The 15,113-nt window shown below is 47.8% G+C and overlaps 2 protein-coding genes across 6 annotated transcripts in view; both read right to left on the bottom strand.

The window, feature by feature from the left end:
• Positions 1-160: 160 nt before the first annotated feature.
• nfatc2ip (nuclear factor of activated T cells 2 interacting protein) lies at positions 161-6,691 on the bottom strand. Of its 5 annotated transcripts, none has more exons than XM_056407101.1 (9): positions 6,586-6,691; positions 4,535-4,627; positions 4,404-4,464; positions 4,222-4,333; positions 2,248-2,391; positions 1,967-2,174; positions 1,717-1,861; positions 1,541-1,635; positions 161-464 (listed from the first exon to the last, which is right to left on the bottom strand). In XM_056407101.1, exons 1-9 carry the CDS (start codon positions 6,595-6,597, stop codon positions 303-305), a joined length of 1,032 nt encoding a protein of 343 aa, XP_056263076.1. In that variant the 5' UTR covers positions 6,598-6,691; the 3' UTR covers positions 161-302. The 5 variants fall into 5 exon arrangements, with proteins under 5 accessions (XP_056263076.1, XP_056263075.1, XP_056263073.1 ...); XM_056407100.1 differs by having other exon boundaries at positions 6,541-6,612; XM_056407098.1 differs by lacking the exon at positions 6,586-6,691 and adding an exon at positions 5,851-5,925.
• Positions 6,692-9,742: 3,051 nt separating this feature from the next.
• The window catches only part of sgf29 (SAGA complex associated factor 29), an 8,348-nt gene continuing 2,977 nt past the window's right edge, over positions 9,743-15,113 (bottom strand). The window contains exons 7-10 of the mRNA XM_056406967.1: positions 14,967-15,113; positions 11,949-11,984; positions 10,728-10,890; positions 9,743-10,156 (exon numbers count right to left, since the gene is read on the bottom strand). Of these exons, the coding sequence (XP_056262942.1) occupies positions 10,040-10,156; positions 10,728-10,890; positions 11,949-11,984; positions 14,967-15,113 (463 nt within the window). The 3' untranslated portion in view covers positions 9,743-10,039. The remainder of the gene's footprint in view (positions 10,157-10,727; positions 10,891-11,948; positions 11,985-14,966) is intronic.

The following is a 15,113-nucleotide window of genomic DNA, read 5'->3' as shown; positions in this document are numbered from 1 at the left end:
CCACATCGGTCTAGTTTCATACTACTTTATACTTAAATAATAAATACATTTATTACGAGTTTTATTTACACTTCAGATTTTAAAAGTTCAGTTTATAAAATCTACACACTGTAAATAAAAAATTAAAAAATACAGAATAGTTAAAATTAAAGCAGAGAGAGAAATTGCAACTAATTTTTATTATTTCCAGGAGTGAAAAAAGAAAAAGTACAAAGTAGAGTTAAATAAGTTTACAATTGTACAAATATGAATGTTCTGAAACATGATGTCATGTTAACGTAACTCGCTGGTGACCTAGCAACCTAAAGCCAGACTTCGATGATGTCGCCGTCCTCCAGCTCCAGCTGCGCCGGCGTCTGACCGGGCGCCACGCGGCCGCCATCGAACAGGAAGCGCACCTTCTTCTGGGCGGCGGGGGGGAGGGGGGAGAGATAGAGAGAGAAGATGGAGCCCAGAGGACAGTCCTGGAACACACACAGAGACATACACACACACACAGACACAGAGAGAGACACACAGACACAGAGAGAGACACACAGAGACATACACACACACACAGAGACATACACACACACACACACACACAGAGACATACACACAGAGACATACACACACACACAGAGACATACACACACACAGACACAGAGAGAGACACACAGAGACATACACACACACACAGAGACATACACACACACACACACACAGAGACATACACACAGAGACATACACACACACACAGAGACATACACACACAGAGACATACACACACACACAGAGACATACACACACACACACACACACACAGAGACATACACACAGAGACATACACACACACACAGAGACACACACACACACAGACACACAGAGACATACACACACACAGAGACATACACACACACACACACACACACAGAGACATACACACAGAGACATACACACACACACAGAGACATACACACACACACAGACACAGAGAGAGACACACAGAGACATACACACAGAGACATACACACACAGAGACATACACACACACAGAGAGAGACACAGAGACATACACACACACAGAGACAGACAGAGACACACAGACACACACACACACACACAGAGACATACACACACACACAGAGACATACACACAGAGACACACACACACACACAGAGACATACACACACACACAGAGACATACACAGAGACATACACACACACACAGAGACATACACACACACAGACACAGAGAGAGACACACAGAGACATACACACACACACAGAGACATACACACACACACACACACAGAGACATACACACAGAGACATACACACACACACAGAGACATACACACACACACACACACACACACAGAGACATACACACACAGAGACATACACACACACACAGACATACACACACACACAGACACAGAGAGAGACACACAGGTCGTGAGGTCACAGGTTCGAGTCCCAATGCTGAAAACATGCTGAGGGGGAGGAGCTACAGACTAAGGGGGAGTAGCAACATGATGAGGGGGAGGAGCTACAGACCCGCTGCAGGGTGAACTCCTGGGCGGCGGCCCGGTCTTTGCTCTGCAGTCTCACGGTGACGCCGCGGTCGTCCTCCGCCGCCATGACAACGCACTCTGCACGGGAGAGAAAGGAGCGTTGTTACGCAACATCGATCGGGGCGGCGCGGCGCTCGCCGAGACGGTCACGTGACCCACCGAGGATGTCGGCGATGCCGAGGCCGAGCTCGCCGACGGTGGCGCCCAACGGGAGCTCCTCCTCCTTCCTGAGCAGCAGGAGGCGAGGAGGCGGCACGGCGAGGACGACGGACAGCTGGGTCAACACGTCACTCAGAGGCGTCGACTGCAAACACACAAACACACACACACACACACACAAACACACACACACAGCCGTCAGTAAACAAGCGGGCGGCGCCCTCACCGCCGTCTCGCCGCTCCGCCGTACCGACTGAACCAGGATCTTGTGGACGTCGGTCCGGCAGCGGATCTTTAGGGGGATCTCCCGGAGCGCCGAGCTGTAGGGGGACCGCCGGAGGCCAGAGGGGTTCACGTCGTCATCGTCATCTTCGTCATCGTCGTCCTGGAAGGACTTCCTGTCCGGACGCTCAGGAGACAGGAAGGAGTTCACCGCCCGCAGCTTCCTGTCGGCCTCACTGAGGACACACACACACACACTGTGTGTGTGTGTGTGTGTCTATGGGTGTGTGTGTGTGTGTGTGTGTGTACCTGAGCTTCCTCTGGACTTGTCTCGACTGCTTCTGCTCTGGGCTCTCCGGTGGAGAGGGGCAGCAGGACTCGGTTCTGAAGCAGAGAACCCGGTTCTGTTCATCAGGAGAACCTTCTTTTGAGAGCCACGTGTTTTTTAGAGAGCTTTTTTTTTTATTTGGGAGCAAAAACATTTTTGTTTGATGAGAGCAGATTTTGCGTATGTTTATTTCTGCAATTTTCTTTTTAGGTCGAAGTCTTTTTTTCTTTGACCTTTTTTTTTTTGACAGAATTTTTTAATTGAGAGCAACGTTTTTTATATTTTTAGAGCGACATTTTTTTTGGACCAATTTCTTTTTTATTGAGACAGAGAGTGAAGGTTTTTTTAGAATTTGTTGTTGTTGTTTTTAGCATTTCTTTTCTTAAAGTGAAGGTTTTTTTTTTTGACAACATTTTATTTATTGAGAGCAAAGTTTTTTATATTTTTAGAGCGAATTATTTTTTTAGAGCGAAATTATTGACAGGTTTTTTTAGAGAGTGAATGTTTTTTTTCTAGCAAATTTGTATTTATTTATTTCTTGCAAATGTTCTTTTTTTAGAGTGAAGGTTTTTTTTATTTTTACAAAAACTTTTTTATTGAGAGCAAAGTATTTAATATTTTTAGAGCAATTTTTTTTACTTTTTTTAGACAATTTGTTTTGAAAGCAACGGGGCTTTTTAGAGAGTGAAGTTTATTTTCCAGCAAATTTGTATTTATTTATTTCTAGCAACATTCTTTTTTTTAGAGCGAAGGTTTTTTTTAACCCTTGTGTTGCCTTAGGGTCATTTTGACCCGAATCAATATTACACCCTCCCCCCGCCTTTGGGTCATTTTGACCCGATTCAATGTTTCACCCTCCTGTTACCTTTATATTTACTAACATATTTTACCCTTTGGGTTCAATTTGACGCCAGCAATTAAAACCTCCAGAAAATTATTAGAATTAATATTGTTTTCCAAGTTTAAGTGTGAGGCACTTTATGTTTGTTTGTTGACTACCGAAAGAACACCGACATTAAACATTGAATGGGGTCAAATTAATCCTAAAGCGGGGGGAGGGTGTAATATTGATTCGGGTCAAAATGACCCGAAGGCAACACAAGGGTTAAAGACCGAATTTCTTTTTTATTGAGAGCAAATTCTTATTTGATGAGTGCAACATTTTTATTATAGTATATTGTTACGTACTCCCCCCCTTCTTGTTGTCCTCTTGTTTTCTCTGCTGGGCAGGTGCACTTGGCCCGCCTCTGGCTCCGCCTTCTCCAGGTGTTCCTAGTTGACACTCAGCCGAGCTTGGCGCGGGTGTTCACCGTTGCCAATCAGCCGAGTGTAAAGGAGGAGACTGAAGGAGAAGAGAGGGTTCATTACTGGGGAGGGGTCCGCGGTGCCGAGGCGCTTGTGCCTTTTGGTTGGGTTTCCTGGAGGACGTGTTACATAGGTTGTTTTCGTGTCTTTGTTGGGCCCGTTAGGTTCTGTGGTGTGTTGGGCAGCGGAGGAAGACTCTGGGTTCGACGGCCGCTGGAGTGGCTGGTCCAAGTCCCCTCCGTCTTTTTGTTTCTTTTACCCGTTCTCCAGTGACATTGTTTGATTACGCGAATAAAGCTTTTTGTTCGCTGTAAGGTGCTTCGCGTTTTCTTATTTTATTTCATGTGGCGTCTCCCTCAAGAGCCACTACCGCAGAGTAGGGAGGCGGGACGTAACATATATATCATTTTTTTTTATAGAGTGAAGCTTTTTATTTAGAGTGAAGCTTTTTTTTTTGAGAGCGAAGCTTTTTTTAGAATTTTTTGTTGTTGTTTTTATGATTTTTTTTCTTAGAGTGAAGTTGTTGTTTTTTAGACTGAATTATTTTCATTGAGAGCAGTTTTCTATTTTCTTTTAGAGCGATTTTTTTTTTATAGCAAATTTTTATTTAAGAGCAAAGGTTTTTTCTAGTTCTACGTTCTCTAACTCACCGCTCCACGTTCTCCGTGTTCTTCGGTTCTGCGTCGTCCTCCTCGGAGTCGCTGAGCTCCACGGCGTTCGGCGCCGGGACTCGAGAAGAAAACCTCGACCACAAGCCGTCGTCTGGGGACACAAACACGGCGCCGTAAAGCCTCCGGATGCTCCCTGAACGCCTCACCTGCGGTTGCTCTACCTGAGTTGTCGTGGCCGGTGAACACGGACGCCATCGGCTGCAGGCGCAGGCTGCTGCTCACCTGAGGACGAGAGCCACAACCTCAAGACCGACTCCCGGAGGCGCAGCTCCCGGAGGCGCGGAGACGTTACCTTGTTGGAGTAGACCGGCACCGACACCACGGCCGACGCGTCCAGGATGCGTCTGCGTTTGGGGGGGGGCTTCACCTGCTCACCGTCACACACCTGGAGCACACAGGTGGTGCGTTCAGGTAACACTGTTTATCGTTAACCATCACAGTAAATAAAGAGTTATCCTCCAGTAGAACATGTTTTTATTTTACTAAAATACTTTGTCATCATAATTGTTATACATAACTTATGAATGTCATATCGTGCTCTTTATGTTATCGTATTTTTAATATTATAAAAGGTTTTCTGCCTCTTCCTGCTCTGATATTATTTATCTGTGTTGTCAAACTAAAACACACATACACACACACACACACACACACATATACATACCTGCAAACTCATGAGGGGTGAAAAAGGTGACAACGGGGGGGGGGGGGTGCAGGTGACTTTTTGTTTTGTTGTCACCACATCCACGTTGTTTGAAGCCTCAAAGCTTTTAGAACCACAACTAGTCATATTATTGTTCTGACCACAAATCTAAATAATGATAATAAACAGTTTAAGAACAAAAGGTCCTCCGCTCTGACTCAGCCCTATAATGATAGTAATAACAAATATACATTGTCATTATATATAATATGGTTAAAGTCATTCATGAACCAACTTCCTTTTTTTTCCTGACCAGTCCTCATGGACTTCTCCCTGAATCTGTTCTGTCTCTACCTGTTTGTCACGATACTCATATTATAACTGCTATACATATTACATACCTGCCATAAATATCATGATACCCGATACCAGAATTCAATACAATAAGATAAAAACAATATGGTACCATAAATACGAGACTGGTATATTTATCTATAATAGTAATAAATAAAACATCTGTATGGTTCACTTTTTACCAACTTTTTCAACACTTAACAAATGACAGTAATATGAGTATTAATACAGCCAGATATGAATGAAACTACATGGTTCCATCATAGCATTGATTATACACTATGAGGCCGTTAGTCTCTGACCAGATGATCCACAGTTCATCAGGATGAGCAGCTGGAGAGTTACACAACTTTACAGACTGAAACATTTCACTTCTGGCATCTTTGTATTTTTTAAGCCGAAGTCTCTAAGCTCCGCCTCTTCTCTCGCTGTTAGCGCTGCGCAGACAGCTCGACACGGAGCAGCGCGTGCGCTCTGATCGCTCTCTTAATGAAGTATCGATACTAAAAATATGCTAAATCACATCGTGTTTAACGTACGGTACTTTGTTAGCATCGCTACACCGTGCAGCGGGACAGCAGCAGATGTAGCGGGCTAACATTCAAGCTAACCTGAACCCCCAAACGCTGTGGACATCTTGACGCTGATTGGCCGAGACGCGACACGTCCATCAAAGATGTTCTATTGCGAAGAGCACCACTTCACACTTTTCTCCGCGTCTCACTGCATCTCAACGGCAGCGGGCCAGGTGACCCCCCCCCCCCCAAAACAAAAACTCTTCGGATCTCCACGATTCACGTGGATGCCCTATTTTGAGTTCAAAACGGTGAATTTCACCGAAAGGTGACAAGTTTGCAGGTATGCATATAAATATAAAATGACCATGAAGTTTAACACACATATCTACTATGTCAACAAACAATAACAACACCATGACGTCATGACGTGTTGGATTATTAAGTAATAAATATTAAGTAGCACGCGGTAACGTTGGTAGTTTAATTATCACCGTCGTGTCACGAGGAGTTTTTTTGTTTTTTTACAAAAAATGCAACCGGAAGTTAGAACTATAATCTTTGATAACCGAAATACAACTCCGGGCTTTTATTTTCAAAGTACTTCCTGTTAGCGTAAATGAACGACTTTTATTTTGAAGTACTAGCTAGCGTTTTTTTTATGAAAGATGCTAATAGTTTAAAATATGTTTCTGCCGCTGCACGTCTCCACAGCCACTCCCCGCCGGAAGCAGCCGTTACCACGGCAACGACACGTTATTTTAATCACGTAATTCACCGACTAACTGTTTCTTTATCCGGGAGAAGCGGCAGATCCGTTTGAACACTCACCGAGTCCGCCATGTTTATTTCTCTCTGCGCGAGCAGCTGCTGCCTTCAGGCACTGTGGGAAATAATGTGTAACTTTTGGTTGTTTCGTGTTGCCTTCAGGGACTGTGGGACATATTTAGTCACTTTCGGTTGTCCAGTGTTACCTTCATGTACTGTGGGACATAAAGATTCCCTAACTGGTCTTTAGTGTTGCCTTCATGGAATGTGGGACATAATGAGTCACGTTTCGTTGTCTCGTGATGCGTTCATGAACTGTGGGAAATGACAGTGCAAGGCTATATAACTGTATTTAGTGGTGGTGGAAAGTACTCTGAGGTCTGAGGTACTTGTACTCTACTCATATTACTGTGTACTATCTGTGTACTTTCTGTGTACTATCTGTGTACTATATGTGTACTATCTGTGTACTATATACGAGCTCCGGTGGAAGTGGCGTGTGACACCATCTCCTCCGTCATCGCTGGGCTCCAAACTCAACATCCTGAGGCCTTCATTGTCATTCGGGGACTTTAACCATGAAACCTGAACTCTGCTGCTTTTCACCAGTTTGTGTCTCAACCAGAAGGACAGTTGAGCTCATGGATGCTAACGTGATGCTAACAGAGCCACACCACGTCCTCCCCGAGGGAGAGCCCCCCACCAGCTGCTGCTCCTACGACCCAAACACACACCAAGAGAGCCAACCGCCACGCGCCTTCAGGACACGCCTCCACTGGGGTGCTGCAGGACTCTGGAGAGGACATTGAAGGGGTCACACACTGCTGACCACCTGAGCTTCTGTCTGGACATTGAAGGGGTCACACACTGCTGACCACCTGAGCTTCTGTCTGGACATTGAAGGGGTCACACACTGCTGACCACCTGAGCTTCTGTCTGGACATTGAAGGGGTCACACACTGCTGACCACCTGAGCTTCTGTCTGGACATTGAAGGGGTCACACACTGCTGACCACCTGAGCTTCTGTCTGGACATTGAAGGGGTCACACACTGCACTCCTGACCATGGAGCGACTGCTGCTTCACGGCCTCAGACCTCAGGTCCGCCATCACGTGACCCGCTGCAGGAAGAGGCCATCGTCTACCTGCTGCACAGGGCTCCCTCTCATCTGGACAAGGGGAGCGGTGCTGTGAGAGTCATGTTCTTTGACTTCTCCAGTGACGCCATCCGGCCCCTCCCACTGAGGGACAAGTGCAGATGGGATCCAGGTCACTGACGACCTGACGGAGAGCCCTCAGGCTGAAGGCGTCAGACTGTTGGCAGCCCGGCGCTCCACAGGGGACTCTCACCTGTGTCCCCTGAACACATCAGACTTCACCTCCACAAGCTCTCTGATGACTCTGCTGTCAGGAGGGGAGGACACCTCTGTGCAGTGGAGGAGGCAGAACCACCGGCAGCTGAACGCCACCAAGGACGTGGTGGTGGACTTTAGGAGGTCTCGGCCTCCATCGGGGTGTCAGTGTGGAGGTGGTCAACACCTACAAGTACTGAGGAGTTCATCTGGACAGTAAACTGGACTGCCATCTATAAGAAGGGTCAGAGCCGGCTCTCCTTCCTGAGGAGGCTGAGGTCTTTCAGTGTCTCCGTCGGTTGTTGCCTCCTTTTCTCTGCGGTGGTGATGGGGAGGCAGCGTGAAGAGGAGGGATGCAGGGCGACTAGAAGGAGCCGTTGTTGGACTGGAACTGGACTGCCCAACATCAGTGGCGGAGAAAAGGACATCGAGTCGGCTGCTGACCATCTTGGCCAACGACCAGCACCCTCCACCGGACAGAGGAGCATGCCAGTGGCCGACTCCTGTCACCGTCATGCTCCTCGGACAGGCGGAGGAAGGCCTTTGTCCCCAGGGCAACACGACTGTACAACGCCACGCAGAGGGGGAGGGGCTTCTCTGCATGAGTCCACCTGTCTCCCCTCCTCTTCTCAGCTCTTTATTTTTCCATCCCACTGTCCATCTTTTACTCTTTTTACTGGCTATACTAGCCCATTGCACAGACTGGACTATTTATATCACTTTGCACACTGTAATATCTGTATAATATCTGTATACACCACTCCCTGTGAACATGCTCTCCCTATGTGTTTTTCTACTGTGATTTGTGGATGTATGTTTGTGAGTTAAGTTCAGTGTAGAAGCTCCTGGATGACCTACATTTCCCTCGGGATTAATAAAGTATCCATCTATATGTACTCTTTACTTTATTTAGGAGCAAGTTGTGATTAATACAAAATATTTAGATAATCAATTAATATTTTATCTCTCGAGATAATTTATACAATATATATTAATTAAAACTACAATAATAAACTTTAAGTTTTTTTACAGGAAAAATCTTAAATCATTTAAATAAATTTAAACGAACAACTTTTATTTAATAAACTGCTTCAGTTAAATTTATAATAAAATATATTTTATAAACTGTGTAAATATTTTAATCTGCAAAGTTGATCAAATAAGTAGAAAAATACAAGTACCTCAAAGGAGTATTTGAGGACATGAACTGTGTGTGAGTGTGTCTGCACGTGTGTGTGAGTGTGTCTGTGTGTGTGTGAGTGTGTGTGAGTGTCTGTGTGTGAGTGTGTGTGAGTGTCTGTGTGTGAGTGTCTGTGAGTGTGTGTGAGTGTCTGTGTGTGAGTGTCTGAGTGTCTGTGTGTGAGTGTCTGTGAGTGTGTGTGTGAGTGTCTGCACATGTGTGTGAGTGTCTGTGTGTGAGTGTCTGTGAGTGTCTGTGTGTGTGTCTGTGAGTGTGTGTGAGTGTCTGTGAGTGTGTGTGTGTCTGCACATGTGTGTGAGTGTCTGTGTGTGAGTGTCTGTGAGTGTGTGTGAGTCTGTGAGTGTGTGTGTCTGTGAGTGTGTGTGTGTCTGTGTGTGAGTGTCTGTGAGTGTGTGCGAGTGTCTGTGTGTGAGTGTCTGTGAGTGTGTGTGAGTGTCTGTGTGTGAGTGTCTGTGAGTGTGTGTGTGTCTGTGTGTGTCTGTGAGTGTGTGTGTGAGTGTCTGCACATGTGTGTGTCTGTGAGTGTGTGTGTGTCTGCACATGTGTGTGTGTCTGCACATGTGTGTGTGTGTGTGAGTGTCTGCACATGTGTGTGAGTGTGTGTGTGAGTGTCTGCACATGTGTGTGAGTGTCTGTGAGTGTGTGTGTGGAATGAAGCATGGAAACATTTCGTCACAGTTCTTTTTAAAGTTGTTTCACAGGATCATCAACACGTCATCATAATAATAATAATAATAAAAAACAGAAACATCCTATTGGCTCCGCCCACAAACATGGAGGCAGCTGCTGGTGTGCGAATCAAGCGCTCCTCCTGAGAGTCGGGGTGCGCTCCAACCCTCTGAGCTTCATCCACCACGCGCCCGGATGCTGCTACGCTAAGCTAACGGCGTAGCTGCTCCATCAACATGGCGGCGTGCAGTTCATGCACACAGATAAAAACAGGAAAGCGGAGCTCTGGAGGAGGTCACTTCTTCTTGTTCTCTTTGCAGGCGACGACGTAGCGCTGAGCCACGTTGAGGGGAGGAGAGTAGCCGTCGGCGTAGGAGGTGTCCTCGAACAGCACCGAGTAGTCGTCCTGAGGCTGGGGGGGAGGGGGGGGAGGAGGAGCAGGAGGAGAGGGAGGAGAGGAGGAGGAGGAGGAGGAGAGGGGGAGGAGGAGGAGGAGGAGCAGGAGGAGAGGGAGGAGGAGGAGCAGGAGGAGAGGGAGGAGGAGGAGCAGGAGGAGAGGGAGGAGGAGGAGCGGGAGGAGAGGAGGAGGAGAGGAGGAGGGGAGGAGGAGAGGAGGAGGAGGAGGAGAGGAGAAGAGGAGGAGAGGAGGAGGAGGAGGAGGGAGGAGGAGGGAGGAGGAGGAGAGGAGAAGAGGAGAGGAGAGGAGGAGAGGAGGAGAGGAGGAGGAGGAGGAGGAGGAGAGAGGAGGAGGAGAGGGAGAGGAGGAGGAGGATAGGAGGAGAGGAGGAGAGGGAGGAGAGAAGGAGGAGGAGGAGAGGGAGGAGGAGAAGGAGAGGGAGGAGAGGAGGAGGAGCAGGAGGAGAGGGAGAGGGAGGAGAGGAGGAGGAGGAGGAGAGGGAGGAGGAGGAGATGTGGGGGGCAACACATTAGTGACATAGCTAGGTTAACTAGGTTACGGTCACTAACCAGGCTAACGGTCTCACCCGGTGGGGCGGCGTGTGGATCAGCGCCCGGTAGAAGCAGGTGGTCTGGGGGTACAGGGCCAGAACCAGCTGGTCCTTACTGAACAGAGCCTCCGGGTCCGTCTCGGGGTTCGCCTTCCACTGGGGGAGAGGGATGATCCTCCTGCGGCTCAGAGTGTGTCTCCTACACACACACACACAGAGACACACACACACACAAACACACACACACAGAGAGACACACACACACATAGACAGAGACACACACAGAGACACACACACACAGAGACACACAGAGAGAGACACACACAGAAATTATCTTCACTTACATCATAATTATAATCAGATTTAAATCTTTGTACACAGTTTATTTAAATCTCCAGATTTCATTTTCATTGCATATCCATTTAATCGTTATCTATATTATATATGTACATAAATTATTTATAATAAACAACGTTAGTATTTGGATGGACGGTGGTCACCGACCTCTCTGAGCTCCGCCGTCATGACGACGGTCCAGACTGGACTTACAGCCGGAGGCGTTTTATTTGGCCTAATTCTAATTGAATGAAATCAAAACACTTTGGTCCAGCGTTCAAATGGATGAGACCAGGAACACAGAATTTAAGTGCAATATAAAAAGTAAGATATTTGTTCACCACACACAATATGAACAAGAAAACACATTTCAATGAGCAGCTGGATGAACGACCAATATAAATGTTGTGTTTACATGACAACACGACACTGACAACATGATCAGTGCAACTCTTGTGAGCTCAGCTCTCGTCACGAGGCCATCAAGTCATGTGACGGCTGTGACTGAACTCTGTCTGTGAGCTTGTCGTTAGTTCATAAGCACAGACAGTCTGAGGCCGTCTGTGAGCTGCTGTCAGTCATCCAGCTCCTGCTCTTTGATTTGGTGATTTTCTCAACTTCACTGACGAGTTTTTCGGGGCAAATTTGGTATTCATGAAAATGTTCGAGAACGAGGAACAATGCGTTTCTGATTTTATTTTCATTATATTTTGGAGATCGACTGTGTTTTGGGGGCGTTTTGAAGCCTCCAGTTCACTGCCATCTTGTTTTTTTGCAGCCAGAGAACAGGAAGTGACCCTATTAGAACTGAGGAGTGACCTGTCAATCACCGTGTAGCCCCGCCCCTAAAGCCAGCCCTGCTTAACGACTTCCTTTACGGGGAACATGAAGAGTTATTAGTGTCATTAGTGGGGAACTCACTCTTTGCCCTCTTCGTCGATGTCGTCCACTTCATACCTGCAGAGGTCACGAGAGAGGTCACAAGAGAGGTCAAGAGAACAAGAGAGGTCACAAGAACAAGAGAGGTCACAAGAGAGGTCACAAGAACAAGAGAGGTCACAAGAGAGGTCACGAGAACAAGAGAGGTCACAAGAACAAGAGAGGTCACAAGAGAGGTCACGAGAACAAGAGAGGTCACAAGAGAGGTCACGAGAACAAGAGAGGTCAAGAGAACAAGAGAGGTCACAAGAGAGGTCACAAGAGAGGTCAAGAGAACAAGAGAGGTCACAAGAGAGGTCACAAGAGAGGTCACAAGAACAAGAGAGGTCACAAGAGAGGTCACGAGAACAAGAGAGGTCACAAGAACAAGAGAGGTCACAAGAGAGGTCACGAGAACAAGAGAGGTCACAAGAACAAGAGAGGTCAAGAGAACAAGAGAGGTCACAAGAGAGGTCACAAGAGAGGTCAAGAGAGGTCACAAGAGAGGTCACAAGAGAGGTCAAGAGAACAAGAGAGGTCACAAGAACAAGAGAGGTCACAAGAGAGGTCACGAGAGGTCACAAGAGAGGTCACGAGAACAAGAGAGGTCACAAGAACAAGAGAGGTCACGAGAACAAGAGAGGTCACAAGAGAAATAGAGAGGTCACAAAAGAGGTCACAGGAGGTAAAGTGTGTGTCTCACTTGTTGGTGGCGTGGTTGTAGCTCTGTGTGTGTGTGTGTGTGTGTGTGTCTTTGTTGGTGGCGTGGTTGTAGCTCTGTGTGTGTGTGTGTGTGTGTGTCTCACTTGTTGGTGGTGTGGTTGTAGCTCTGTGTGTGTGTGTGTGTGTGTCTCACTTGTTGGTGGCGTGGTTGTAGCTCTGTGTGTGTGTGTGTGTGTGTGTCTCACTTGTTGGTGGCGTGGTTGTAGCTCTGTGTGTGTGTGTGTGTGTGTCTCACTTGTTGGTGGCGTGGTTGTAGCTCTGTGTGTGTGTGTGTGTGTGTGTGTCTCACTTGTTGGTGGCGTGGTTGTAGCTCTGTGTGTGTGTGTGTGTGTGTGTCTCACTTGTTGGTGGCGTGGTTGTAGCTCTGTGTGTGTGTGTGTGTGTGTGTCTCACTTGTTGGTGGCGTGGTTGTAGCTCTGTGTGTGTGTGTGTGTGTCTCACTTGTTGGTGGCGTGGTTGTAGCTCTGTGTGTGTGTGTGTGTGTGTGTCTCACTTGTTGGTGGCGTGGTTGTAGCTCTGTGTGTGTGTGTGTGTGTGTGTCTCACTTGTGTGTGACTGTGTGTGTGTGTGTGTGTGTGTGTCTCACTTGTTGGTGGCGTGGTTGTAGCTCTGTGTGTGTGTGTGTGTGTGTGTGTGTGTCTCACTTGTTGGTGGCGTGGTTGTAGCTCTGTGTGTGTGTGTGTGTGTGTGTGTGTGTCTCACTTGTTGGTGGCGTGGTTGTAGCTCTGTGTGTGTGTGTGTGTGTGTGTGTCTCACTTGTTGGTGGCGTGGTTGTAGCTCTGTGTGTGTGTGTGTGTGTGTGTCTCACTTGTTGGTGGCGTGGTTGTAGCTCTGTGTGTGTGTGTGTGTGTGTGTGTCTCACTTGTTGGTGGCGTGGTTGTAGCTCTGTGTGTGTGTGTGTGTGTGTGTGTGTCTCACTTGTTGGTGGCGTGGTTGTAGCTCTGTGTGTGTGTGTGTGTGTGTGTCTCACTTGTTGGTGGCGTGGTTGTAGCTCTGTGTGTGTGTGTGTGTGTGTCTCACTTGTTGGTGGCGTGGTTGTAGCTCTGTGTGTGTGTGTGTGTGTGTGTCTCACTTGTTGGTGGCGTGGTTGTAGCTCTGTGTGTGTGTGTGTGTGTGTGTCTCACTTGTTGGTGGCGTGGTTGTAGCTCTGTGTGTGTGTGTGTGTGTGTGTGTGTGTCTCACTTGTTGGTGGCGTGGTTGTAGCTCTGTGTGTGTGTGTGTGTGTGTGTGTGTGTCTCACTTGTTGGTGGCGTGGTTGTGTGTGTGTGTGTGTGTGTGTGTGTGTCTCACTTGTTGGTGGCGTGGTTGTAGCTCTGTGTGTGTGTGTGTGTGTGTGTCTCACTTGTTGGTGGCGTGGTTGTAGCTCTGTGTGTGTGTGTGTGTGTGTGTGTCTCACTTGTTGGTGGCGTGGTTGTAGCTCTGTGTGTGTGTGTGTGTGTGTGTGTGTCTCACTTGTTGGTGGCGTGGTTGTAGCTCTGTGTGTGTGTGTGTGTGTGTGTGTGTCTCACTTGTTGGTGGCGTGGTTGTAGCTCTGTGTGTGTGTGTGTGTGTGTGTCTCACTTGTTGGTGGCGTGGTTGTAGCTCTGTGTGTGTGTGTGTGTGTGTCTCACTTGTTGGTGGCGTGGTTGTGTGTGTGTGTGTGTGTGTGTGTGTCTCACTTGTTGGTGGCGTGGTTGTAGCTCTGTGTGTGTGTGTGTGTGTGTGTCTCACTTGTTGGTGGCGTGGTTGTAGCTCTGTGTGTGTGTGTGTGTGTGTGTCTCACTTGTTGGTGGCGTGGTTGTAGCTCTGTGTGTGTGTGTGTGTGTGTGTGTGTCTCACTTGTTGGTGGCGTGGTTGTAGCTCTGTGTGTGTGTGTGTGTGTGTGTGTCTCACTTGTTGGTGGCGTGGTTGTAGCTCTGTGTGTGTGTGTGTGTGTGTCTCACTTGTTGGTGGCGTGGTTGTAGCTCTGTGTGTGTGTGTGTGTGTGTGTGTGTCTCACTTGTTGGTGGCGTGGTTGTAGCTCTGTGTGTGTGTGTGTGTGTGTGTGTGTCTCACTTGTTGGTGGCGTGGTTGTAGCTCTGTGTGTGTGTGTGTGTGTGTGTGTGTCTCACTTGGTGGTTGTAGCTCTGTGTGTGTGTGTGTGTGTGTGTGTGTGTGTCTCACTTGTTGGTGGCGTGGTTGTAGCTCTGTGTGTGTGTGTGTGTCTCACTTGTTGGTGGCGTGGTTGTAGCTCTGTGTGTGTGTGTGTGTGTGTGTGTGTGTCTCACTTGTTGGTGGCGTGGTTGTAGCTCTGTGTGTGTGTGTGTGTGTGTGTCTCACTTGTTGGTGGCGTGGTTGTAGCTCACCACCTCCGCTAGGATCCATTGCTCGTCTCCGTCCACGGCCTTCACTCTGGCCGCCACCTTGTCTCCTTGTTTAGCAACGTAGTCGCTGCTGGCCGGGGTGGCCCCGCACAGGGGGGGGGGG

The sequence above is a fragment of the Pseudoliparis swirei genome, chromosome 23, assembly GCF_029220125.1.
Source record: "Pseudoliparis swirei isolate HS2019 ecotype Mariana Trench chromosome 23, NWPU_hadal_v1, whole genome shotgun sequence".
Taxonomy (NCBI): domain Eukaryota; kingdom Metazoa; phylum Chordata; class Actinopteri; order Perciformes; family Liparidae; genus Pseudoliparis; species Pseudoliparis swirei.
This window is presented reverse-complemented; position numbering and strand designations above follow the sequence as displayed.

Excerpts from the sequence above, each read along its gene's own strand:
- nfatc2ip (XM_056407096.1), bottom strand. The coding sequence starts at position 5,032 with ATGACTAGTTGTGGTTCTAAAAGCTTTGAGGCTTCAAACAACGTGGAT. Across the intron at positions 4,465-4,534 it reads TGCCGGTCTACTCCAACAAG|GTGAGCAGCAGCCTGCGCCT; the intron begins GTAACGTCTCCG and ends TCTCGTCCTCAG. Across the intron at positions 1,862-1,966 it reads ACAAGATCCTGGTTCAGTCG|TCGACGCCTCTGAGTGACGT; the intron begins GTACGGCGGAGC and ends GTGTGTTTGCAG.